Source organism: Vespa velutina, chromosome 19 (genome assembly GCF_912470025.1).
Source record: "Vespa velutina chromosome 19, iVesVel2.1, whole genome shotgun sequence".
NCBI classification, from domain to species: domain Eukaryota; kingdom Metazoa; phylum Arthropoda; class Insecta; order Hymenoptera; family Vespidae; genus Vespa; species Vespa velutina.
Window position 1 is genome coordinate 3,888,105 of NC_062206.1, and position 27,295 is coordinate 3,915,399.

Below are 27,295 nucleotides of genomic sequence, written 5' to 3' on the forward strand. Positions count from 1 at the left end.
TATATTTCAGAAAATCTATTCGCCTTATAAATTATAATCTTTAACCCTTTATATCATAAATTAATTGTTAATGAATTTATTATTATATTTTAGCGAAAAATAATACAAAATATTTAAAAAAATCATTAATAAATTCCACCAGAACGTTTAGCTTTATAAAATGCGATGATCTCTTCGTCAATCTCTGGATCACCTGTCAATGGTAAATTCTTCTCGAAATCGTTATCAACTTTATTGTATTTTATAACATTTTGTAAACGTTGTGTTTCTAGTTTATTATTGTTGGGATAATTAACGAGGGCATCGTTTATTATTAAATCAGGCAATTTATTGGTAACTGCCCTATTCGAAGATAAATTAGGCGAATAAATTGAATCATCGTATAAATTTGTATCGATCTTTTTTGTTTCCAATTCCTCTTCTAATATCAATCTATTATTTTTCAAAGGATTACCTTCTACTTTATTACTCACGCCTAACGATTTTTTTAACGAATTTGCTTTCTTCAACGAATCATGCTCATTTTTACTATTACGAGTAATATCTAAGTTTTCAATGTTTCGTTTGATTTTCGATTTTTCTTCTGATGATTTTTGTAATAAATTTATTTCTGGTTTGCATAACTCGTCGGAATCTATTTCCTTTCTTAATTGTATATCGTTTTCATGGCCAGATTTTTCTATAATTTCGTATAATTTTGACGTCTTAGACAAACGTTCGACTAAAATCATTCGTTTTAATATAATTTTCTTTTTTATTTTCTTATTTCTAATTGAAATAATATTCTTAATTACCTGTACTTTCTTTCGCTTTGGACTTCAATTTAGATTTTATTTCTACATTGTTACCTTCCACTTGATTTTTCTTATCCCTAGCTTTTCTTAACAAACCTAGTAGGACAGCTTTTTAATAAAATTACGGATAAATATAGAAAATTTGTGTTTAATTAAAAAAAAAAAAAAAAAAAAAACTAATAATTTTGAAAAAAGATACAAATTTCTTGATCTCGTTGCATCACTAAATTTTTATAATAATCCAATTTTTTTTCAAAATCATCTCTATCTTCTTGCAAAGATAACATATTCTTTAAGTTTTCATTTCGCTTTATTAACTCTTCGATTTGTTTACGAAGCTTCTCATTCTCCAATTTCAAAAGTATATTTTCACCGTTCAAATCATCCTCTAGTATCAATTTAGCATCATTTCTAACTAAAGCGACTCTTTGAGCAAATCTACAAGTTGATACTGTTTCCTGACAATTATAAAATTGATTTTCATTCGTCTCTATGATTTTCCAACGTTGATAATGAAAATACGTTTAGATAAATTATACCTGAATATTGGTAGAAGACATACTCAAAGTAGCCAACATCGTCGTCACGCAATTTCCACCGAGACTGTCTCTTAAAATAGCAGTTAGCAAACAATTTCTACGAACGTTAATAATCTTTTATTAAAATTCTAATGAATCTAGACTCAAATGTACCTGTAAGGTATGTGACCTGAATTTTCCTGATTCAAGCACACTATAACTTGTTCTAAATAATGTAAACTCAAATTAATATGTTTCGCTTCTGACAAAACAGTTCCACTGATCGCACATTTGTAAACTCGTTCGGATCTATAAACAACGCACATGTTTAACAGGTTGCCTCTATGCAGGGAGCAAAAGACAAAATATTAACCAATGATAAGATAGTACCCTGCTAGATCGACCAAGTGCATCTTGGCTCTCTTGTAACGACTAGCTCCAAGGTGCTTTACCGATACGACGATGGTAAAAATACAATGAGATCTCGATGACTGTGGATTCGTAGGAGTATCAGCTGTAACGCTGATAAAATGAATAAGAATTTTTGAATGGAAAAATTAAATTGACCAAAAATTTGATAAATATCATATCGACAAGTATATCGTTCGATAATTATCAGACGTTAATATTGACGTGTAATTACTAATAAAAATAAAGTCGATAAATATGAAATATATTTTTACCGGCGAGAATCGCCAATAAGGAATAAGTCCATCGCCTGGTCTTCACTCTTTACATTGTGGAAGGTCAGATTCTTGAGATGCAGTATTCCCTTTTCGTCCTCCTGAATGCTGATGCGTCTATAGAAACGTTAGAGACAATAAAGCATTAAATATTGCTCAACGAACGCTTTATCATCTAGATGGACGATTCATTAGAAGAAAAGAAGCAAGAATGAGAAAGAACTAGGACAAGGGTTGTACATTCGACTCTTCACCGAGTTCTCACGCATAGATATCGGGTAAGAAACGCAATAAAAGAAGGAAGGAATTCTCGAGATTCGATCAGAAGGAAGCAAAAGGACGCATGCCAAGTTGCTCCACCACCGGTTGCTCCATATTCATACTCTCGGAATAGATCTAGCAAAGAGCCTTAAATGGATCTCAACGAAGTGGTTTCTTACGGAATGTCGATACACAGAGAAAGAGAGGAGCCCTTTTACGAGAAAACAGGCCCGTACTTACGGTAAATCTTCCAAACGCATAGTCTGCTGCACCTGCTGCTGTTGCTGCTGCTGTTGCTGCTTTCGATCGAGCAAATCGTAACCGTATTCATTGTAGATCTCCAGATAAGCCACGTCCACGGAATAAACGTTTTCCGGATGCTGCAAAGTTAATCGTATCGTTACAGGGCATTTGGCCTTAATCGTTATATCATTTTAAAACTATTGAATAATACTGAGAAAAGAACTATACCATCTTAATGACGTCGAAGAGATAACTTAAGGTTCTTGGTACGATACCTTGTCTATTGCTAGTTGAAACTTCACCTGCTATCGTATAAGTTTTACCACTGCCTGTCTATAAATTCAAATACCTTCACCTATCTGCGATTATGATTAAATCGATCAAATTTTTTAATAAACATGATTATATTAATGATAATGGTAACGATAATGATAATGATAATAATAATAATAATAATAATAATAATAATAATAATAATAATAATAATCATGATGATGATGATGATGATGATGATGACTTCATATTATTTAATTTAGTGAAATGTATCCATCATTTTCTATATCTTTCTACGATTATTTTCAAATAAATAAGATCATCGATTTACCTGGCCATAGGCGAAGACAGTACCATTGTAACCATCAAGGACACTTTAATAAACGAAGATACACAAGCATAAATAGGAAATTTATGGAATAATGGAATTCTCTTCACCTCTCGATCACAGGCCGACCAACATCCTCAAAGACATCTCGTTGATTCGCTTCTTCTTCGATGATATGGTGAAACCTGATGCATGAGGATGATTCGTTTTATTAGGTATGAATATACCGAAAGGTGTCCTTTATTTTTCTTTTTTTTAAGGTGCTGCTTACGAAAACTTCCATGATTCGGGTCGATGATCGATATACTTGTCGTCTTTAAAAGGCGCCAGTAACACCAAAAAATCTTCTTTGTTGTGATCCTTTGGTCGACGAAGTATACGATATTTCTAAAAAAAAAAAAGAGATATTTGACAAAGATATACAGAGATCGTTCTTTCAATCATTGTAATATTTATTTAAGTAAATACCGTAAGATTATCGCGGTTTACTTCTGGTTTTAATCTGGCATAAACTTTGATAACGTCTCTATCCATTTTGTTTAAATAACCTCAATACTTGTAAGAAATTAGGATCGATCAATCGATTATGGTTATTTCATTTTTTTTTATTCCAAATGTAAAGAATAATTATCAAGATGGTTCGGTTCTATCATTGGTTAATATTTAATATAATTGATTTAAGTGTAGAATTAAAGGAATTATTCGATCGTATCAATGATCGATTTAAATGCGTACAATTTACAAAATTCAGTCTAAATTCTATCGTTTCGGATTAAAAACTATATTGAGACAACGTTACGAGTCAATCATAATAAAATCATTGGAGATTAAAAGCTACATTAATCCTTTCAACTTTAATGTGACTCGACATGTTTTCAGATTGCCTTAAGCTTATTCGTTATTTCATTAAATAAAAAAAGAAATATGAAAACCTACATATGTATATTTCCTATGAAAAGAAAAAAAAATAATTAAAAGAAGAAATTTCTTAATGAACAAAAATGACAAAAAAATAAAAGATTCAAGACAGAACAGAAATATATCTCGAGACATATCATCGTGAAATTTCCGAGATAAGGAGATAAAAAGAAGGAGGAATGGAGAAATTAGAGGGTCGCCCGGGCAACGTCGACAGCATCGCGACTTCGGCGTCGGCGTCGGCGTCGCGCCGTCACGGCGTCGGCGCAATAAGTGCCTCGACGCTCTGTTCTCGCGAGTAACTGAGCGTCGCGAACAGTGAGCCTCGCGCGCATCCGCGCATCCCTTCTCAAACCTTTCGAAGAAGGTTTCTCGCGGAGAAGGCTACGGGACATGTGCCTTTTTGTCTCTTATTGATCGGTGCGCGCACACAACGAAAAGAGTCGCACGAGAAACTTGGAGAAAGAGAGTAAAATCGAGAGAGCAAAATCGAGAGAGAAAGAGAGAGAGAGAGAGAGAGAAACAGAAAGAAGTGAATAGAGAGAGCGAGAGAGAGAGAGAGAAATAGAGAGAGAGAGAGAGAGAGAAAGAGAAAGAAGTGAATAGAGAGAGCGAGAGAGAGAGAGAAAGAGAGAAAGAGAAAGAAGTGAATAAAGAGAACGAGAGAGAAAGAGAAAACATGTAATCAATTTTGTTGAATTTTCCTAAAATCTCCAAAGAACATTCTCTCGTTTCCATTGCGAATGGATTCTCCTGGCAAGTTTCTCGAAACATCATTGCGTCGTTCACGAAGGGCGGATACTCGCCTACGCCCGCGCGACTATTCCTGGAGGATCGCGAGACTCTGATTTTATTCTTCTTCTTCTTCTTCTTCTTCTTCTTCTTCTTCTTCTTCTTCTTCTTCTTCTCCTCTATCTTCACCAGTTTCTTCTTAATGCGTTTCTTCTCTCTCTGCTCGATGGGGCTTCGTCTTTAAAGGGACGATCGTGGACACTCGGAGGATCAGGTAGGCTACTAATACTTTCTATCTATGTCTTTTTTCTGTTTTTTAATATTTTTTGCCTTGTCCGAAAAGTTCTTGTCTTCAACTCATTCATGATCCTACCTTTAATGATACAAAACATTTAAATAAATCAGTACAGTAGAAGAAAAAAAAAGAAAAACAATTCCAAAGACTTCCTCAGACGCTTCATTTGGATATATGAAGAAAATTACCAATACGTTTCAAGTATCATTGTATCATGTACTGATACGATTCAATATCACATATGTTAGTGGCATAAATTTTCTAGACAAATTAATTATCTTTTATTTTTCTCTCTCTTTTTTTATCTGAGAATCGTCCTAGAGTATTGCGAGAGATTACGTTGACATTTGAAAATGTCACTGACTACCTACGTACAGAAAGACAGAAAAAGAGAAAGAGAAAGAGACTCTTTTGTCGTTACTTTTGTAAAAGAAGAAAGAGAGAGAGAGAATTTTTAAAGGAATCCCGTTTAGCGAGCAACGGCCGAGCAGACCGGCAAATGGGAATGCAAAGCCGGCGCGAAAACGACTCCTCTAATTAAGCCGCACCTTCTCTCCTTTCTCCCAGACCGAGATGTTAAGTTTATTTTTCTTTTTAATTTTTATAATTTCCTACTACTCTCTTATCGATCTTTCTCTTCCTTCTACTTCATCTTATATAATTGTCTGCGATTTGCCAATGGATCATCTTATAATTAATTTGTTATTAATAACATATAAGAATTAACTATTCCTAATGAATTATAATTTTATTTTGATTATTTTTCATTTTCACGAGAAAGTGCGTATGTAAAAGGATCATTTACTAGAAATATTTTGCTTCTTTCCTTCGTCTACGTAATCTTCTCGTTCACGTTCACCAGATAGGATAGGTGTAATAATATAATAGAATCGTGCGCGATAATGCGCCAATGAGATAGCCGTTGAAACGCAACGCATCAAGTGCATACCTAACTGTACATCTAGAATCAAACGTATGTATGTATTTATGTATGTATGTAACATCACCGTTGCTCGCTCTTCGCGATGAGATTCGAGTTAACACGATGACAAAATGTACATTATATATATATATATATATATATATATATATATATATATGTATGTATATATGTATATATATATGTATATACATATATGTATATACATATATATATATATATATATATATATATATATATATATATTATTAATTAGCACGACGATGTAGTGTAGATATGCATACATCCGACAGTTATGTCTCAGTTGTGAAGAAACAATTATATTTTTTACGAGAACAAAATCATTAATGAAAATTAAAAAATTGAAATGATGAATGAGATATGAAGAAAAAGATTTTCTGGTGACGATAAAAGGAACATGACCTGTATTAGAATTTACACAAATCGAATGACCTCAGGGATATAGCAAATGACAGTTATCGAGCGTCACACTTTATCGATTTTACGGATTAGCAACCGCAAGCAGAGACTCTTCGAGCGATAATAAAATTCAATGGGGATAAGAAGGCATTCGCGTTGTTTCCTGTTCCATTCCGGAAGTAGTATATTACGACAAGATATTTCTTTTTTATCTATAATCTACAGTTGCAAATCTATTTTTATAGAAATAATATCAAGATTAGATAAATTATTCGCCTAAAAATTACATATGAACATAACTTCTTATCATCACTCCGCATCAAAATGATTTAAACGATATATTCGTTTGGAAATAAGATTAAGAGATTAGAGCAATTACTTCCGATATTAATCCAAATCAATCGATCGATCGATTAATTTCAAATTAATCGAAAAATATATATAATGCAATTCTAGGTCATATTAACGGAAACAACGCATATTTCACATAGAAATTTCAAAATGATTCTATTATTCAATATCTGATGTCATATACCAGTTTAGACGATCGAAGTTTAAGGGCGTGTTGGCTCGATAAAGATACGCATATACATATATATACGTATATATGTATACGTGTTATACGCATATTCGTAGATATACGTGCATATGTATATCCCCGAAAATAATTATCGACTGGTGAAGAGTGTCGACGAAAAGAAGACGAATCTTTTTGAAATAAAGAATCAAGGGGAAGCTTTCGTATTTCCATGAAATAGTATGAAACCTCGTCGTCGCGCTCGTCGTCATCGTTGTCAACGTGGTTTATGAGAGATGAGCCGGTGCAAAGACTTTCTCTAAATATTTAGAATGACTCCGACGAAGCGACACAGATGCTCGTTCTCATAAACGGTGTCGAATCGAAAGAGACTTTGAAAAGAGTCGACTGAGCTTTTGTAAATCGAAAAATATTACCTTGAAAACATTATTTTCATCCGCAGATGCAACCCAGAGACGCATAATTTTCTATTCTTTCTATTGCACGAAAAATAAACGCATCTAATCCTTAAATTAATACGAATAACTGAAATTTCATCTATATATATATATAAATGAATTATATCTGAATTAATTGAAAAAGAATTTAATACAAGATATACGTTTTTAGAAAATATCGACAAATAAAAAAAGATGATAGAAAAATGATGCTTCTTCACGGATAGAAAGAAGAACGATAGATGTTCAGCTCATAGATCGGTTCTTGCTCTCGGCATGCCTTTCCGCTTCGTAGATTTTCGTAGGAAAAAAATGAACAGATCCCGATGGAACTGGCGTCTGAATGTGTCTAGTAAAAAAAGAGTCAACGACGCTGTGTTGGCGATCGTTGGGCGATTAAAATAATAATGCGCTGCAAGGAGAACGCTCGTAAGATCTAAGAAAACGATTTCAACGAGAATACGATCGAATCTTTTCCCTCTCGATCGCTCAAGGGAGGGAAGAGAAGGGAGAGAGGAAGACTAGTCAATAACTATCGGCCGATAAAACGGCCGTGCCCTCTAATCAACGGACCGTCCATTCGTTAGCGAAACGACGCGATAAAATCGATAGGCCTCCCTGCATCTCTCGATGCGAGAGCAAAGAGCGCCATGTGGCCTATTCACCGCAGCTGTCAGCTTCGGCGCCTCCTTAAGCTTCTCTCACAATCGTCCGAAACTAAAATTTATCTTTTAAATCGTCTATAAATTTTCTAAGAGATCTCCTTCTAATCAAGTCATGACAGAAAAATACAATTTTTACATCCGAGTTAAAGATCGAAAGTTTAAGTCCACTATCTTGGACTTAATTCAATCGACTATCGATTCCTTACGACACTTCTCTTGGTGCGAATGTACCTTTAGAAATGGACCGCGACAAAACGGCTGGCTCGAGAGTGTTTCTCTGGAGTGAGTCATGGCCTATACGGTCTACCAAAATATTATACTTTACGAACGCTTACGTGTACACCAAAACGATAAACTTGGAAAGGTGACGATCTGTTTTACAATAGATCTCTTTCAAGAAACTTTTGCTTATCTTCAATTACGTCTTCTTATCAATTACGTACGTTTATATTTCCAACAAATTTCATCATTAAATGACTCACCAACGATTTTATGGTGTATTCCAGAAGAATGATATAGTACCATGAATTACTCTTGTACGATTGATCTGAAAAAGAAGTGATTTTTCTATTTTTCGATACAAATTTCTGTCTTTTTCTAATAAATAAGACATATTTTCTTGAAAATTCTCCTCGAAAAGTATCTTTCCTTTGTCTCCTCGGACATCGAACACAAATACCGCTGCCAGGATTATTTCTTCTTCCTTAGGAATCTGGCTCTGTGATTTCTCGGAAAGTCGGATCTCCGTTTATGGGATCCACACGGCGAGACTTGCGTCTTAGCAAGCATCAACCCTTCTTGGGAAAAATCGCCATCAAGGACATCGAACCTTTCTCTTTCCCTCTTTTACTTTTTTTACAAAGTACAAAATCTCTCGAAGAAAAAAAAAAGAAAAAAGAAAAAAGAGGGGACATGGTATTTAATTCAAAGGCATCGTCCATGTTACTCTCACAATTCAATGTGAAATCACGGATCGACATAGTCAGGGAGACCCTAATTGTCGTCAATTGCTACCAATTGAGGGAGTCCAATTCCCTCTCTCTCTCTTTCTCTCTCTCTTTCTCTCTCTCTCCCTCTCTCTCCCTCTCTCTCTCTCTTCAACTACAATTTCAAGCTTGTAATCAAGTGTTACGCACTTCTCAAGCACTCTCTTTTCGAATTATGTAGCGACATTCGCATACTTACTCTCTTAGAAAGAAAACTAAAAAACTTGAGTTGAAGATCCTCCTAGCTAACCTCCTTTCTAACCTTTTCATTGTTCTCTTTCTCTCTATGGTGTTGCGATGCATTTAGCCAAACGGCACTACGACTGACCCGTCCCTAATAAACCGTGAAACCATTCTTATTACGATGCCACGCGTTGCTATGGGCACAAACCATACTATATACCTATGTATATATGTATGTAGCGGTTCAAAGGGTGCGGTGCTGAACTTGCTGCATCGAATTAGCATCGAATTTCCGGTTAACATAAGACCGGTCCTCTTTACATCTTTCATTTCTTTATTCGTCTTATGTATGTATATACTTACGGATCGAATTGATTCTTAAATAAGTTTCGTTATATGTTATGACTTTATTATTAGATATATTGGAATAATATATGTGGTGAATCATTTTATGTCGGAATTAATCAAATATTGATAAATAAGATATAAAAATGTTTTTTTTTTTACAACTTTTAAATAGATCTAGTATAGTAAATGTGATAATTATTTTTTAATCGAAACAATAAATATGATATCTTTATATATATGATATTTTTGTTATATTTATGATATTTTCCTTGATACTTTTGATAATTCCAATTTAATTTTCTAATAAAAATTTCTACTTTTATCATTTCGTATAATCGTTGCTTATAAAAATGAATTTTTGTCGACATTTTCACGTTAAAAAAGGGCAAGTTCAGTCATGAGTTTATGTACGTGTGTATGCGTGAATATAGGATCTGTAGTAGGGCTTTGGTAGGTCGACGCAGCAGTGGGGGAGGTCCACACGAGAGCAGATGTTTGGTCCACGAGGGTCTGCTGAGTAAGTCGTAGGGTATCGTGCTCACTGACTTACCCTTGGTTCGATCGTTACGCGCGCGCGCACACTCATGGAAGAGAAAGAGAGAGAGAAAGAGAGAGAGAGAGAGAAAAAGAGAGAGAGAGAGAGAACCGAGCAAAGATCGAAAGGAAGGATATACGAGAGAGCAGTTGAGATCACGAGCCACGTGGAGACTTTCGACGAGACAAAGTTGTTACACGCGTTCCTTATGAGTCATCGATTATTCGATCAATGTCTCGTCTGAAAAATGACCAATTAATCTCCAAATGAGAGATTCATTGGAACGAGTAAAGTCTGATGTAAAAAAATTTGTGTTTATCGACCTAATTTCCAATTTGTATTTATGTTTATATGTGCGCGATTATGTGTATGTGCAGTGATCTTGAAAGATAAGGAAACGAAGAAGTACACTGTTCGAGAAGATCGTGCAACTTCTATAACTCATGTTTTTTAAGGTAAAAATTAAATATAATCTCTTCTCTATCAATGAATCTACCAAGATCGACCTTTCTATATCTAACTAATGATCAAAGATCATAAACATTGTTTATATAACGTTCAGAAAACCAGGAAGATGAGGACAATGTGACGTTGCAGTAATTAAAGACACACCGCGGGCTTGAAATGAAAAGGAAAGTGGCAAGCTCGATTAAATTCGAAACAGGAAGTCGACGATGATCTTTCTTTTCTCCTTTTTTCCTTGAAAGAGGGAGAGAAAAAAGAAGCTGCGCTTCTCTTAGGATTAATATCAGAGTAACGTGCCAGTTTCGGATAAGTTTTAAATATATTCTATGAGAAATTGTTTTATACAAAAATTGCATAATTTTTATCGATATGTCATGTCTTAAAATTTATCCAAAATATTTACCTACTAATAAAAACCTACCTATAAACTGACACGATCTTATGTAACGTTAAACTATTGGAATTATAGTTTGAAATGGTAATAAACATTTCAAACGTATGTTATTTCTAAACGATACCGGTATAAAAATATCAAAGTATTTATATATGTATTAAAACGACTTCGTCGCGACTTTTGCTTTATGCTTTCTCCGACATCGGTGATAATCGTAAAGATATATTTAAAAAGAAATTACATTATTACAACGTCGATATATAATTTTACATTTTTCTAGATCTCGTTGTCGACGCATTAATTGCATTCACAAATTCACTAATGAAAACGTTATAATCGTCGTATTTATTTCTACAACATGTTTTATCAAGTTTCGTTCATTTTACTTTCATTTTGCTAAATGGAAGAGAAAATACATATACAAAGATTATGACCTTTCATTTTGCTTTCTTTCCGAGGCATTCGACCCTTTCTATAACGATCGAAGACACTTTAAGGCGTGTCCACTTCATTTATTATTCCATTGGGCTATGTCATTATCAACGTAACGTGATATAAATATTCTATAATTTATATACAGGATGAGCGCCAAAATTTCTTCATTTTATGATTTTAAAAATCAATTACTCTTTTTGAAAACTTTTCAGGCTAATTCTCAGTTCATATTGTTACCCCAGCTACAAGCCTAGACTACAATTTTCGAAAAAAGTCTAACATAGATATTTTTATAATCATCTACAAACTTTCGGCACAGCCTGTATTATAAAAGTACATACAAATTAATATTAAACTCATGCGTAGATAAATATGATTTCTAAAATATTATATTTGTACATAAACATTAGTAGGATCTTTTATGAGAATGATAATGACTCAATGAAAGCTGTAACATATTTAAGAAACGTTTTAAAAGGGAAACTTGAACAACTTATGAACATACTTATGTACTTACATACTTACACACGTATAAATCTTGTATACATCGATTTTTTGGTTAGTTCAATCAATGCCACGTGTAACGGTATGCGTAAATCAACGCTGGCGACCCGGTCGCTTTCTACGTGCTCGGCATGATGATTGAGGATCCGTTTTTCAGGGGCTCATCTATCAGAGACATGTTCCTATTCAATAGAAGCGCATTGCCTTCATAGTATATTTAATATATATTTTCTATATACGTGTGTGCGTAAGTGCGTATGTATGAATCTGCAGCTACGTATCTCGGGAAGGAAATATTTTCGATATGAGAGAGTCACATATACTAAAAACAAAAAAAGGAAAGAGATATAAAGTTAACAGAAAAGAGAAACGGAAAGAGTTTCTTTTATCGAACAAACGAGTCTTTAATCGATGACCCTTTTCCTTCTTTCTTTTTTACGACTCCGAAATACATACGTGCAAAAGCATAACTATCGTATAGCGAAAACATAAGAAATACTATTAAACGGAGATAAGATGGAAGTGCTAAAGATGTCTTTTCAAACTAAATAGCTTGTTATTCCAAAAATGGTCAGTGTGATCCGATTTTACTTAAATTTTACAATGAAAGTACTGTAATATTTTCTCCCAACTAATTTATATTCTCCTTTGAAACTCACAAAATATGATATTTCATAGTTAATATTGTAGAAATATAGGTATATAATTTAATTATAAATAACAAATATTTATATATATTACTATCATTTATCGCAGCCAATAATATTTTAACATGTAACGATTTAAGTAAGTACATTTTTAATGTGATCTCACTACTTGTTAATATCTTAAAAGGAATTTTTGTTAAAAAGAAAAATTAACAAAAAATAATCTCATTTTCTTTGATAAACTCACTGTGACATACTTTCCATTTAAAACCATTTAATTATTAAAAATTCTCATAAAAATGCATTTAGATATTCGTCTCTAAAAAAAGTATATTAATTTGATAAACAAATTTTGAAGTAAGGAAAATCAGACCATGACCATTTTCAGAAGTGTCGATAAAAGTCTCCAAGTAAATGCAATGTCGTCTCTCGAAAGGCAAATCGGTGTTTAATATTACGGTGTAACCGGGTTACACCTCCCATCTCTTTTCTCTCTATCTATCTATCTATCTATCTCTCTCTCTTTCTTCAGACGAACTGCATCGCCCTGGATCTTCGAAAATCTCAACGAAATGTAACGTGTTATCGGTGTCGATAAGTGAGTCAAAGAAAAAAAGAGAAAAAAATTGGAAAAGAAAAAATTGCAAAAGAGAAAGAGGCGAGGAGAGTTCTCTTTAGGTATAACGAACCTTGAAGAAAGTTTGTATGTAAAGAGATAAAGTTGATAAAAATGATTTTGTGCAGTTGGTTCGTTAGTTCGTTAAACACCACGCCTCTTTCGATGTCCTCTTTCGTGATGTCTCTTTATTCCAAATTTTTCATCCACATATCTTACATTCCTCGCACGTTCTGACTTTTATTTGGAATTTTGGGACGCGAGAGATCGCATGGAAAAATACAGGATGATTCGTAAATACGTGTTCTGGAACGGAACGCGTAAATAAAGGATTCATTTCACGTTCTAAATCTAATCGATAATATACAATGTATCGTTTAAATATATATATAGAAAGTCAATAATTGTAACGTTTAGTTGCTAAATAATGACGAATGAAATAAATGATATATAAAATGAAACTAAATTAATAACAATTACATTAATGATATCATTTTCTGCTGATAATAAGAAGGACAAATCTGAAAAATTATAATAAAAATACTATCTCAAATATCATTAATGATCTTTTTAAATTCACAAGAGCTTCGTATTTGAAAGAAGACAAGTTTATTGCACACTTTCACTGTACAAACGTATATGTACATATACTAAGAATCCAATAATGGACGAGTAGAGGTAATCTTATACTGTATATCAACCCTCGATGCTTCGATACTTAAAGGGTTCCCTATTAATTAAATCATCTCTCAGTGAGTCTCGGGTAGCAGGTAGGGCCACCAGAATCGATGAACGAGAGAGAGAGAGAGAGAGAGAGAGAGAGAGAGAGAGAGAGAAAGACAGACAAAGAGGTAGAATGAGGAATTTACAGGGTAGATTTTAAAGAAGGAGAATCGATCCTCTTTGGAAAAGATACTTTGGCCTTCTTAGAGTACTTCTAATTGAAACGGATAGCTTATTTCTAATTTTTTACTAAAAACAACAAAATTAGATCTGAAATTTTCCGAGAGATGTACACAATTCTCGATCATCAGTATCGATTACATTAATAAAAAAAAAATCTATTTCATATAATAATAATTATATGAATTGTAATAATCAAAATTATTAAATATTACATTTATCGAAACATTTTGTTCTCTTTATTCAAAAAAATAATTTGGTAAAAACAATTTAAATGTGGATGATACTTTTCAGTAAGATTTACTAACAAATAAATTAAATATTACTTTTCACGGAAGACTCTCTAAACCCGTTCAATTTACACAAGCCATTGCAGTAAACATCGTTACGAAAGAGATCTAACATTATTACGAGTCGGCTTCTCTTCCAACTTCCTATCGCTTTCCAACAACGATAAATGCATGTCGATTGTGCGAAGGAGAAGAGCTTGTTTAAGACTGCTTATGTATATCATGTGGGCCTTTCTTTATGATTATTTACCATTAGGCTGATAAATATAAACATTAAGTATCAATGTATTTAATATGATTAAATTCTTTTCAACGTTATACATATCTTGTTTTTATATATATAATATATATATATATATATATATATATATATATATATATATATTATATTTATCAAAACGTATGCATCTACGGATTAGTATAAAAGTAATCGCCTAAGTTAGAAACATTCCTAATCAAGGACGTTACTTTTGAGTGTCTTCTTCTTCTTCTTCTTCTTCTTCTTCTTCTTCTTCTTCTTCTTCTTCTTCTTCTTCTTCTTCTTCTTCTTCTTCTTCTTCTTCTTCTTCTTCTTCTTCTTCTTCTTCTTCTTCTTCTTCTTCTTCTTCTTCTCTTCTTCTTCTTCTTCTTCTTCTTCTTCTTCTTCTTCTTCTTCTTCTTCTTCTTCTTCTTCTTCTTCTTCTTCTTCTTCTTCTTCTTCTTCTTCTTCTTCTTCTTCTTCTTCTTCTTCTTCTTCTTCTTCTTCTTCTTCTTCTTCTTCTTCTTCTTCTTCTTCTTCTTCTTCTTCTTCTTCTTCTTCTTCTTCTTCTTCTTCTTCTTCTTCTTCTTCTTCTTCTTCTTCTTCTTCTTCTTCTTCTTCTTCTTCTTCTTCTTCTTCTTCTTCTTCTTCTTCTTCTTCTTCTTCTTCTTCTTCTTCTTCTTCTTCTTCTTCTTCTTCTTCTTCTTCTTCTTCTTCTTCTTCTTCTTCTTCTTCTTCTTCTTCTTCTTCTTCTTCTTCTTCTTCTTCTTCTTCTTCTTCTTCTTCTTCTTCTTCTTCTTCTTCTTCTTCTTCTTCTTCTTCTTCTTCTTCTTCTTCTTCTTCTTCTTCTTCTTCTTCTTCTTCTTCTTCTTCTTCTTCTTCTTCTTCTTCTTCTTCTTCTTCTTCTTCTTCTTCTTCTTCTTCTTCTTCTTCTTCTTCTTCTTCTTCTTCTTCTTCTTCTTCTTCTTCTTCTTCTTCTTCTTCTTCTTCTTCTTTCTTCTTCTTCTTCTTCTTCTTCTTCTTCTTCTTCTTCTTCTTCTTCTTCTTCTTCTTCTTCTTCTTCTTCTTCTTCTTCTTCTTCTTCTTCTTCTTCTTCTTCTTCTTCTTCTTCTTCTTCTTCTTCTTCTTCTTCTTCTTCTTCTTCTTCTTCTTCTTCTTCTTCTTCTTCTTCTTCTTCTTCTTCTTCTTCTTCTTCTTCTTCTTCTTCTTCTTCTTCTTCTTCTTCTTCTTCTTCTTCTTCTTCTTCTTCTTCTTCTTCTTCTTCTTCTTCTTCTTCTTCTTCTTCTTCTTCTTCTTCTTCTTCTTCTTCTTCTTCTTCTTCTTCTTCTTCTTCTTCTTCTTCTTCTTCTTCTTCTTCTTCTTCTTCTTCTTCTTCTTCTTCTTCTTCTTCTTCTTCTTCTTCTTCTTCTTCTTCTTCTTCTTCGCCATTTGTAGGTCAGTGTGCCGAGATTTTTCTAGCTTAACGATATTCATACTCATGCAGGTAGTTCGTTTTATTTACCTTCATTAATTTTTTCTCTTCGTATATGATCAGGAAATTAGAGAAAATTTATTATGTTATGTGTGCTAAATCATAATATTATATGTTTGATATATAATTATATAACATAATTCTGTTATAATATTAACAAAAATTGCAATACTTGATAATAGCTTATTAAATATAAGAAAACATTAATATGATATATGAAAACGTATAAAATTAGAAGTTAATTGCAAAATTCTCAAATTTTTACTTATGAATATATACATATATAAATGTAAGATAACGAAAGAGCGAACCGAACCATGTAACATCTAAACTTGAACTGATTTTCGTATGACTCATATCTCTTAAGAAGTCTCTTGAAACGACGATCTTAAAAATAATAACATAGCGAGATATGATCTTGTTCTCTCTCTCTCTCCCTCTCTATCCCTCTCTCTCTGTCTATCTCTCATTCGTCCTCGTATATTCATACATTATACATAACATCGTGACCTTCTTTAAAGTCATCGTCTTCTTATATTGATTTTTCCTTATATGAACATTCCGTCACAGTACGATAATCTCGATGTGTAAAGTTTTGTAGTGAAAGTTATACGATAAGAAAAACAAGATGATTAGGTAAGAAATTTCGAAAAAATTAAGAGAAGCTAGGAAATAATCTGAAAGGAAAGTGTCGCTTAAAAGAATTTGGTTGTGGGATAATAGAAAACTCTTGTCGAGACTGTTTTATGCAGGAACGAGGTTTATGCGCGTGTATGTATGTATGTACGTATGTATGTATGCATGCACACATCTGATCTCACTTTGGACGCTGTCCTGTAACGATATTGCAGAATCGTTACTTTCGAATAACGGTAGTTATCTGTCGCTTGAAAAAAAAGCAAAAGATAATATACTCTTATTACTTTGTGTGTTCCTTATTGATAATTAATAATAATGAATTTGTTCGAAATCTGTCTTATTTGCGAATAACTAGTCGTTGATTATCATATTAGTATCTATAATATTAGTTTTAATATAAACCGATCAAGTATTTCCTATGTTTTTTTTTTAAATAAATATTACGTTTATATTGGGCCATTGGTCAATAAGAACAATTTTTTTATATAATTATTTTGTTTATTTTGAAGTATTAAAATGACCATGTTTGTTGATTGTTAACGAAGAAAATTGATCAAATATTATCTTCGTATTTCTTTAAAATATTTATAATATATACCAAAAACAAAATTGACTCCAATATTATTAATAATAATCTTCAGTTAAATTCATACGAGAATTCCATGACAATTTAACTTGATCGAGAAAAAGCACGAACAAGTTTAAAAGATCCAAGTTTGCAAAGGCGTTTCTAACGGGATCGTTTCAACGGGAGAAACGTTTAACTTGAATCCAGATGAAGAAAAAGAAGAGGAAGAAGAAGAGAACTAAACGACGTATAGGTATGTGCTTTTTAGAATCTCGTTGGCACGATAGTAGGATTAGAATAAAACAATGTCTCTCGAGAAACTTAAAGGAAGAAACACGTTCGACCTTTTCGTTCACGTCTGGCAAATTAAAATGCGTCTCCCATAAGCGAGAACGGTCCGGCACCGTTAATGGCGAACACGCCACACGACTAAATTTATTCTAAAACGCAACTAGGGTCAGTGTGCCACGATTTTTATCGAACAACAGGTGTACTTGCGATTTGGCACGTTGATCATTCGACGATGATGCTCTTTTTATTTTTGCAAGAGCTTCTTCTCGTTACTATATGTTCATTATTATGCGAAAAGAAAAAGAGATAAAGAGATAAGACGTATTCTTACGTAGCTTGTATTCTTAAAAGTATTCTCTTATTTAACGTATGTTCTCCTAGCGTTAGCTCTTAAAAGAATTGAAAAAATTGTCGTTCAAAAATTATGCTATCGTCAAATTTCAACTGTATATGTATATGTATATATATAATTTTATATATACATATACTTATAAGTATAAAAAAAGAATAAATAAAATTTACAATATCACTTGATATCAAATAAAAACTATAGAAATTAATTTTTACACTGATTTCTAATAACGACTAACATTCTTACATTTTGGATACTTCACTCTAAGTATATTTATTATCTCCTTGGGTTAAAATTTTATAAATGATAACATTTATTATTAAAAGTGAAAATATTTAGTATATTGACGTCTAAAAATTTTTAAAGAATTCCTATAAATTTGAAACATCTTGCGTACATTCGCTCGTACAATATTCCATATAGTTTTAACCATCAAAATTCGTAGTTTTTACAGTACAACATTCTCTTTGTCAGTAAAGGGTGAAAATCGATCGGATTGGTTAACGAGATACGTTGAAAAGCGTCACGCCACTGCGGAAGGAACAACACGACTTTATTCGGCCTCGGAGAATTGAAACTTTCGAATATTTAATTTCTACGTTTAAAAGTTTGCGATCTTCTTTGCAAAATCCTCACAAAATAAAATAAAAAGAAAAGCCTCGTAAGTCGAGAGAGAAAGAGAGAGAGAGAGAGAAAGAGAGAAAGAGAGAGTTCTTTGTTCCTTCGACTAGTAAGAAACGGTACGAGAGTTACGAACGAGAATGGAATAGAGAAGCGATCTATGAATGAGCCCACGCTTAAACACCTACGCCCAATACCGTTCGAGCTCTGACACCACATCGAACGTGCTTGATACGGTATGACATGATTTTTGTTTCCTTCTTATTCGAAAATCTTCAAAGGACAAACGAACTAAACTTCTTCGATTTGAATAAACTACACTTTATCGATAATTCATTCAGCAAAATATCTATGGCATTTTTATTTCGTACTGTTCGATGTCCTAAACTATCCAAGTATATAAAAAACAAAATCTAAATTCGAATGAAAATATTTATTTATAACAAAAACTATTTCGGACTAATTTGAAATTAGAATGTCTGATAGCATTTACAATTTTCAATAAGATTATTTATGAAATGTTTTAATAAAAACTGTTCGAAATATGTCCAACAAATGAAAAATTAAAAATCCATTCAATTGGTATCTAAATATTATCGCTCAGGAATGCACAATTGTTGTCTAAATAATCAAGTGAAACCGGTATCAGTATCAAGAGGTCACGCATGGAGTCCTATGCGGGTAGAAACGACTTACAGACAAGAGAAATTCCGCTTCCGTCTTTCTTCAAATTCAAGGAAAATCTGAGATCTATAGATACGTTTCTATTGATAGCATCTAAACAGAAATAATCAGAGATCGAAATAAATGCCACAAATCTATAGAAACTAAATCCAAGTCGAACGTAATCGATTTCAATATGTGCCAGTGTTGACCTATGACACTTAACGATATAACATGAACAGACGTGCCATGAACTCGACTCGATCTCACCGTTATGCTCGACCCATAAAAACGATCGTGGTAGAAAAGCGACGAGGATGGAGAAACGAAGTCCGAATAAAGAGAAAGAGAGAGAGAGAGAGAGAGAGAGAGAGAGAGAGAGAAATCTCAGTCGGGTCAGGAGGACGTACGGACGTTTGTATAGACATACAGAAGGACGTATAAAAGGACAGAGAGAAGGAAGGAAACTACGTCGAACGGTTTCTAAATGGTGGGCCGTTAAACACCGTATACGAAAGTACTGGAATCTCTCTCTCTCTCTCTCTCTCTCTCTCTCTACCTCCCTCTCTCCCTCCCACTCTCGCTGTTTCTCTCTCCCTTTCCTCTTTCTCTCTCTACAAGTCGACCAACCAAGGTCGAAAAGGGATCGACATGATAAGAGCGAACAATCGAGATCTCCGTATGAAAAGTGCCTCTTTCTCTCTTTACTTTCGAGAATTTCTCAAAGCCTAAAAATAAGAAGAAAATATATATAATAAAAAGAAGTATGATGTCTCGAACATAGAACTTTGATCGTTCGAGCTCTAATCGACTTTGAATAAGTTCTAAGAGATCGTTCGTCCATGTAACATGTGTAAATTATCTAACGGATGAACGATCATAACGCAAATCAAACTTGGCTCGAACTTTGGTTAAAATTCATTTTTCCTTTCCATACTTTTATGATCTTCCGTGAAATTATATTTAATAGAAGACCATGTTTTTAGAATGATTAACTTTGTTACTGATATTTTTCATAATAAGAGAGTCTTTACAAGGTTGGATTGTCGGATTAACCCTCAACTCCTACTAGTCTCCTTTTATAACAAGCAGAGAATACTATAGGTATATTCTATCACCGATTCACAGGGGAAAGATATGAATACTTAAACGTATTTAAATATCTCTAGAGATTTACATAAGAAGAAACAAACAATTTGGAATTAAAAAGTTTCTTTCCTACGCTAATAAACAAAAAAGTACAGGAGTGGACCATAAGTTCCTAGGAGATTAGAAAAATCATTTACTCTTTTTTCTCAGAACTTTTTAGGTTAATTTTTTTTCCGGATTAAATCTAAGGACTTTTAGCTCACTTTATATACACCCATTAAAATACCACAAAAGTTCGCATAAACGGATCGATCGATCGATCTCGTGACTCAATTTCCGTATATCGCGGAAGAGACTCTCATTCGTTCGATGAGAATCGTCGTCAAGGTCGACGATCCACTACAAGGAATGGCAATAAACTTCGTTCCTTTTCCCCTCCAGCATTCTCCTCTTCCCTTCTCTTTCCCCGTGTCTCCTAATCCGAAGACGAGGGACGGAAAAAATATCCAGCAGCAGTCGTACGCTTCATTTTTCTTTTTGAAAAACCAGTCGTATCCAGCAGCAAGAGCAGGAGCAGCAGCAGCAGCAGCAGCAGCAGCAGCGGTAGCGAGAGTAGCGGCAGCAGCGGCGGCAACGGCACCAACGGCGGCTTCTAGAAGAGACAAGATTGCATTCCGATGCAAGACTTCTGTGGTATCTTGAGGCGAACAAGGACAACAACGATTCGCTAAATGATATCGCTTAACTAACCTTTTACGAAACTCGAGTTACTTTCGATTTAATTTGTTTTAGGACATTTAGCATCTTGGAGAGAAATAAAATTGAAAAAAAAAAGAATTAATTTTCCTATTCATAAAATGTTTCGTTAACAAACGACATTTTTTAGGTCAGTAACATTTTTAAAGAAGTAACTACATAGTTAGTTATTTCTCGATCAAAGGAGAGTCCTCTGAGTCGAAGTAGGTCCCCCCTTCCTTCTTAAGGAGACCTGGGAGAACCACCTGTAGATTGCTCGAGAGGTGTTGTGTTTTCACCTGGCAGTCGAAGCTGCGATCGCGAGCGAACCGGTGTTCCGATATTCTTCTCCTCGCTTTCTTTTAGATATTGGAGAAGTTTAATCATTCGATCATTGAGAAAACTCGATGAATAGACTCGATAGGACGAAAAAATCAATTTAAAAATCATCACGAGTGAAGAATAAACATGATCCAATATGTGATTTAACGAATAAAACTATTATTTTAATCGTGAAGTGTTTTGAACAATTATCCAAAAGGAAAAGTGTAATTTAACATGGAAACTGTCCTTGAAAAAATGGGCAAGCTCAATCTGGTAATATTATAACTATTCCTAAATCGAATTCTATCATTTAAAATTGGAATACAGTGAAATTATTACCCCAGAGAGGTTCGCTTGACAACGAGTAAACACATTCGCTCAAACCAAATAACATCTAATTCGTGTCCTAATTGTATTATCGTTTAACGTGCCGCGTTATTAAATTTAATTCTAACTAATGCCATTTAAATGTTCAGTTAACGTAAGCCTTTAATAAGAGAGTCGTTGCGTAGACGCTAGAAACATATTTTACATCATATTTTAGGAAAGATCTTTTAATTGGAGATAAAAGTAAAAACGTGTTTTTGAATCTCCATTTTTTTTAATTCCAAGTGTCTTCTTCTTTTTCTACATCTTCCTCTTTTGTCATTGACATTCCATGTCGTGGATATTTTTTTAGTAATAAATGTAGACACACGTTGCATTATACGAACACGCGAATGAGGACACGAACGAGCAGGAAACTTCTCGCTTGGCCAATCGCAAATTACGTAAAAAATCACGTTACTCCTTCGAACGTGCGAAGGAGCCATATCGTTTCACATACATACTAAGTACTTATATACTTATATACTTTCTGATGCGTTACAAAATATATCTATGATTAATATACAAGACGAATAATTTAATTCGGAGAAGCCATTGTTTCTTAATAATTATCGAAGCGTTCGTTTGAGTTACGAGTTGCGAAAGTTACGAGTGAAAACTCGTCCTGGTTGGTCGTGATACGAAAATGTTGACATTTCTGTCGACGTAGCGTTTTAATTAAATCAATTTCATCTATTAAATAATTCTTTTTTTTTTTTTAGATCAGTACTTCAAATCTACATATATGTATATAATTTTACAAAAATAGATTTTTTTTTGTCAAATGCCTTTTAAAATTCTTTGTCAAAAATTTTTGTTAATAATATATAAATATACAAACTTTGATAATTAACTCGTTGTATGTATTCTTTATATAAGTTAATAACAAAGTGATAACATAAAATACTATCAAAAGTTATATACATTTGTCGTTTTATTACGACCGCTATTAGGTTCGCCCAGGTGTACTCTCTTGTTTGAAGAATTAACATGACAAAGAAGAAGTTAGAAAAGAACACAAAGAAAAATGAATAACTGTAAAACATTAGACATCATTGGATAGTCAGTTGGCACGCGACATCGTACAAATGATTCTTAAACTTTACAAAACATTTAAAAAATATTATTTCCGAGTCAAATCCTTCTTTTGTTTAGTTCTTATCCTTTTCTTTCTCTTTCTCGGTAACAAAAAAGTTTCTACGAATTTCATTGATCTGTCGATCGGTCGATCTTTCGTACAAACAGGTATTTATTTCCGATACTCTCGTTTCCTTCAATATCTCGATTCTACGATAGAACGTAGTATTGAAAAAAAATTACTATGATAACGCAAATATAAATAATGTCTTTGGAATGTAAAATAATATTCTTTTTCAGTCTAATTTCTTTTTTTATTATTTTTGTCTTTCACATATTTCTTGTTTACTCTTTCGTAAATACTTCGTAAAACAACAATAACAACGACGACGATAATAATAATAATAATAGACTGAGACAAGTTGAAATTAAGAAGCGAGTCCTCCATTCTTCTTCGTCACTATCTTTCACTTGTTCGTTTCTGTTTCTTCTATTTCCAGTCGAAAGCTCGTTTGTTAGTTCGCAGTTGCATGACGAATAACAACGTTGTCTCGTGAATATTTTTGCAAAAAGGAAACGAACGAAAGGGGCAGGGACGTTCATTACCCTGCTAAAACCTTGGGAAATTTATTTCCAACAGTAGAGTATTAACCTAATCGTAATTATATATCATAGTCAATCAATAGTGTTTCAATCGAAAGATTTAAAGGTTAGACTATATCGTGCTTCTAATTCCATTGACTGGTCTAATACGATCTACTCTATAATTTACTATGCGAATTTAATATAGGAAGAAAATATTTAAAGGTATGTATAATAGAAATTCGATGATAAACTATTCGATTATTATGTATATATATTTATTTAACAATTTACGTATCAGATGTGTCATCTAAAATAGCAAATGTTGCATTCGAAGTTCCGGTTTAGAGAGAGAGAGAGGAATTTTTAATAAATTATTGGAAGCGTTTCTTAGAATCTGTAGATCATTAAAAAAAGTATCTTGATATCGAACGATATTGCTCAAGGACATTACCTTTCCGCATATCTTGATATACATACTAGCAAACTATGTATCTTGAGACTAAATCGCAAACGCTGCTAACATTTGGTTTCTTCGTATATATTTTTCCGTTTTTTTTCACTCAAGAGATAAGAAATTAGCGCGATAAGCTTGACGATGCCTCGGAAGAAGCTCATAGTCAGTGTCGAGCATTCGACAAAATCGTGTTAAAAAAAACGTTGTTAAGTGTATCTCTTCCAATGGCTTCGAATGAGGAACTAGATATCGATAGTTACGGTGAACCCGTGACGCCTCCACGTCGATGGATTTCTTATGTAGTAGGTGAACGTGCTTTGCACTATAGTTATGACGAATCATATTTTCTTTCTGTTATGTATATGTATATAGTATGTCTAAAAAAAAGTATTCTCTTACACTTATTTATTTTATACTTTTTTGTTTTATAATTAATTATAAAATATCTATGAATTAGACAAAAAATCTGCTTATAGTTTTCAAACTTTATAAAATTTATTATATGTGCATGTCGTATTGTTTCTTCATATTGTATTGTAGATTCTTTTTATAAAGTAATATATTATTATAACCATGCATATCTTGGATAAAATGATACAATATAAAATATAAATAATAATTTATTATCACTTCGATACATCTGTTCGATACATCGCACAAAAAAAAAGAAAAAAGTAACAAAAAAATTGATACTAGAATTGTATTACTTAATGAAAAAATATACAATAAAAGAAATATGCATTTAAAAAGAAATCTATAAGTGTACTTTTTAGACTCATTGTATATCGTAGAAAAGTGAAAGAAAAAGTAACGTTACGTTAACGATTCCGCAACACGACATTTTCCTTATTTTCTCTCTCTCCTTCCTCTACAGCGTATCCTGACATAAGAATGATGCCAATTCAAACAAGTACATCGATTTCGAATTAGTCCTGATTTTTCAATCGGGTTGACAAAGTTTAACACTTTGCATGACTAAACTCTATTAACTCGAAACTAATTTCTGTCAATATCAAAAACGCCTAAAATTTATAGGAATATTATTCTTTGTCTCTGAGAAAAATGGATTAATAAAAATTTATTATTATAATGTTTTACTTATGTTGTTTGTATTCAGAGGATTCCGAGCTGTCCTGTAAAGAGTCCACAACCACTGAAGGAGTTTGTCGGCCGCTGTCAAACGATGCCATCGAGAGTGAAGAAGTCTTTTTGCGGTTGCCTCCAAGTAAGTACATGAGTTTCCTTCCTATAAATATACTTAAGAAACGTCTCATTTACTTTCCTCTTCCTTTTATTTATTTTCGTCTTTATCTTCTTTCTGCACATCATATGAAATAAATAAATAAATAAATACGTATGCATGTGTGTGTGTGTGTGTGTGTGTGTGTGTGTGTGTGTGTGTGTGTGTGCGCGCGCGCGTGTGTGTGTGTGCGCGCGCGCGTGTGTGTGTGTGTGTAAATTATCATCATAATAATAATATCACGAAACATTTAATGATAAACGTTAAATGTTTCCGACGATATATCATATATAAATCAAATTTATCATTCATGTTAGTATACGTATAATTAGTACGACATATAAGATAACTACTGATAATATATAATGACATAGAGTATAGCATGCTAATAAATGTTTTCTCATCTCTCTATCGTTAATAGATACTTATGAAATAATCGAAAGACTTGACGATTATGTCAACATAATATCGATTGAGTATAAATGTATCATCCTTCTTTCTTTCTTCTCAAAAATCTTTTTTGAAAGAAGAAAATCCATATGGAATCTTGGTCGATAATTCATCGATACTCTCTTCACAATGTTCTTCTTCTTCTTTTTCTTTGTATCCATTTATTTTCTAGAACGCTATTACGTTGTAGTATCTTGGTATGCATCTCCGCATTCCTGACTTAAACTACAAACTATGCGGCTTCTCTTACTATTTTTTTATCTTTTTACAATGCAACGAATTATCATTGAATGATCTTGAAGAGAAAGAAGATAAATCGTCGAAAAGATATGAAAAGAAACAAGTTTGTAGACGTGTTTAACAAATGATTTTTATCTTATCTTATAGAAAGAGAGAGAGAGAGAGAGATAGAGAGAGAGAGAGAGAGAGAGAGAGAGAGAGAGAGAGACAAACTTAGTTGATTCACCTTCGTCTAATCGTAATTAAAGAAAATAACCATCTTCTATTGTAAAATTAAATTTGAATTTCAGAAAGGAATATTCCTTCCTTGTGTAAAGCTCGATAATAACTAATTCAATGTTTCGACCTTCTCCTCGGTCGAACTCAATATAAACAGTCGGATAAAATCATGTATTCAGCACGTAGTCCACAACACCTTGAGAGACCTTCCAATGTCACAACTCGGCAAACATTTTCTATACAAATTTCTTCTGGACGACACTTGTAAATAAATTAGTTTTCTTCGAATTTTATGCTTTTCGATGATATCATTACGGAAGGTTATACAATTATTTATACAATCGTAATCACAATATTTTGAAATAATAGATTTTCAATTATTGATTTCTAATCAGTCAAGTCATTTTCTAATCAGTATTTAACAGATGTTTTTGACAAATTAAATAAACAAACAAATAAATTATTGCAAGGGATATTGAATTTCTTTTTTCTTTTACAATCAGTGAAAAAATATCTTAATAATTATAAAAATATAAATCGTTCAATAATTTGAAACATCACTCAATAAATGTAACAATGTATTTCTTTCAATCAACACTCTCGAATGAAAGAAAAAAAATTAGAAGGGAAAAAAGCGTCGTTGACCTCAAGCAAAGGCCAGTCGACCTTGAATGGATCCCATGTGATCCGTAAATTCTATTAGATCGATGCACCGTGGATTCACGTTAGGTGAGTGCCTCGAGGCGTGTCCACGTAGAACGACCATCCAACGATCGTATATCTACCATCCTATCTTTCTTCTAACTCTTATTTTTTCTGTCTAACGAATCTTCCCATGCGAATAAAAAAATGCATGACTGCTTTTCCCAACGATTCAGGAAATTTCCTCTTATAAAAAGAAAATATTACAAAGAAGAACAAAATAACAAAAAATATAGCAACTTTATTATATATTAAAAAATATAGACGGCAAAATAAGTAAGACCAAATGTAAAAAATTAAGAAAATACTTTGTAATATCGTTTTGAACTTGGCTAAAATTATAATAACAGTAGAAAAAAAAAGATGAAATAAGTATATTAAATTCATATTAAAAAGCGTTAATATCAAAAAAATCTAAAAAACCAGTGAGAAGAACTTTCTTAGAATCGACTTGAACTTGCTATTCAAAGATTAATGCTAATTTGACATAGTAATGTGGCAGTCTAATTATCGTAATGATACTTCTCTCTCTCTCTCTCTCTCTCTCTCTCTCTCTCTCTCTCTCTCTCTCTCTCTCTCTCTTTCTTTCTTTCTCTCTCTCTTGTTCTTATTTATCTTCC

General features: G+C 32.9%; 2 protein-coding genes across 13 annotated transcripts in view; one reads left to right on the forward strand and one right to left on the reverse strand.

Moving 5' to 3' along the window:
* Window positions 1-44: 44 nt before the first annotated feature.
* LOC124955655 (kinesin-like protein KIF6) lies at window positions 45-26,929 on the reverse strand. Of its 3 annotated transcripts, XM_047510396.1 has the most exons (13): window positions 3,569-4,325; window positions 3,372-3,487; window positions 3,211-3,285; window positions 3,104-3,146; window positions 2,728-2,832; window positions 2,497-2,636; window positions 1,996-2,112; window positions 1,703-1,834; window positions 1,487-1,621; window positions 1,334-1,430; window positions 994-1,252; window positions 795-902; window positions 45-679 (listed from the first exon to the last, which is right to left on the reverse strand). In XM_047510396.1, the coding sequence occupies exons 1-13, from the start codon at window positions 3,632-3,634 to the stop codon at window positions 126-128; spliced, it is 1,947 nt and encodes a 648-aa protein (XP_047366352.1). In that variant the 5' UTR covers window positions 3,635-4,325; the 3' UTR covers window positions 45-125. The 3 variants fall into 3 exon arrangements, 1 of the variants encoding a protein (XP_047366352.1); XR_007102928.1 differs by lacking the exons at window positions 45-679; window positions 795-902; window positions 994-1,252; ... (8 more) ...; window positions 3,372-3,487; window positions 3,569-4,325 and adding exons at window positions 22,996-24,201; window positions 24,642-24,846; window positions 24,923-25,142; window positions 25,981-26,929; XR_007102927.1 differs by lacking the exons at window positions 45-679; window positions 795-902; window positions 994-1,252; ... (8 more) ...; window positions 3,372-3,487; window positions 3,569-4,325 and adding exons at window positions 24,430-24,846; window positions 24,923-25,142; window positions 25,981-26,925.
* Window positions 4,903-27,295, forward strand: part of LOC124955654 (disheveled-associated activator of morphogenesis 1) — a 28,972-nt gene continuing 6,579 nt past the window's right edge. Inside the window, exons 1-2 of one of the 10 annotated variants that reach the window (XM_047510391.1) lie at window positions 4,903-5,024; window positions 24,942-25,049. In XM_047510391.1, the coding sequence (XP_047366347.1) occupies window positions 25,008-25,049 (42 nt within the window). In that variant the 5' untranslated portion in view covers window positions 4,903-5,024; window positions 24,942-25,007. Of the gene's footprint in view, window positions 5,025-10,063; window positions 10,553-17,493; window positions 17,521-21,302; window positions 21,616-23,306; window positions 23,593-23,914; window positions 24,131-24,930; window positions 25,050-27,295 lie in introns of those variants that run through there. The other 9 variants (XM_047510388.1, XM_047510393.1, XM_047510384.1 and 6 more) reach the window with 9 other exon arrangements.

Coding starts and splice junctions, on each gene's coding strand:
- LOC124955655 (XM_047510396.1), bottom strand. CDS start 3,634: ATGGATAGAGACGTTATCAAAGTTTATGCCAGATTAAAACCAGAAGTA. Junction 3,147..3,210: donor GGTCGGCCTGTGATCGAGAG/GTGAAGAGAATT, acceptor CGTTTATTAAAG/TGTCCTTGATGGTTACAATG. Junction 1,835..1,995: donor CTTATTGGCGATTCTCGCCG/GTAAAAATATAT, acceptor TCATTTTATCAG/CGTTACAGCTGATACTCCTA.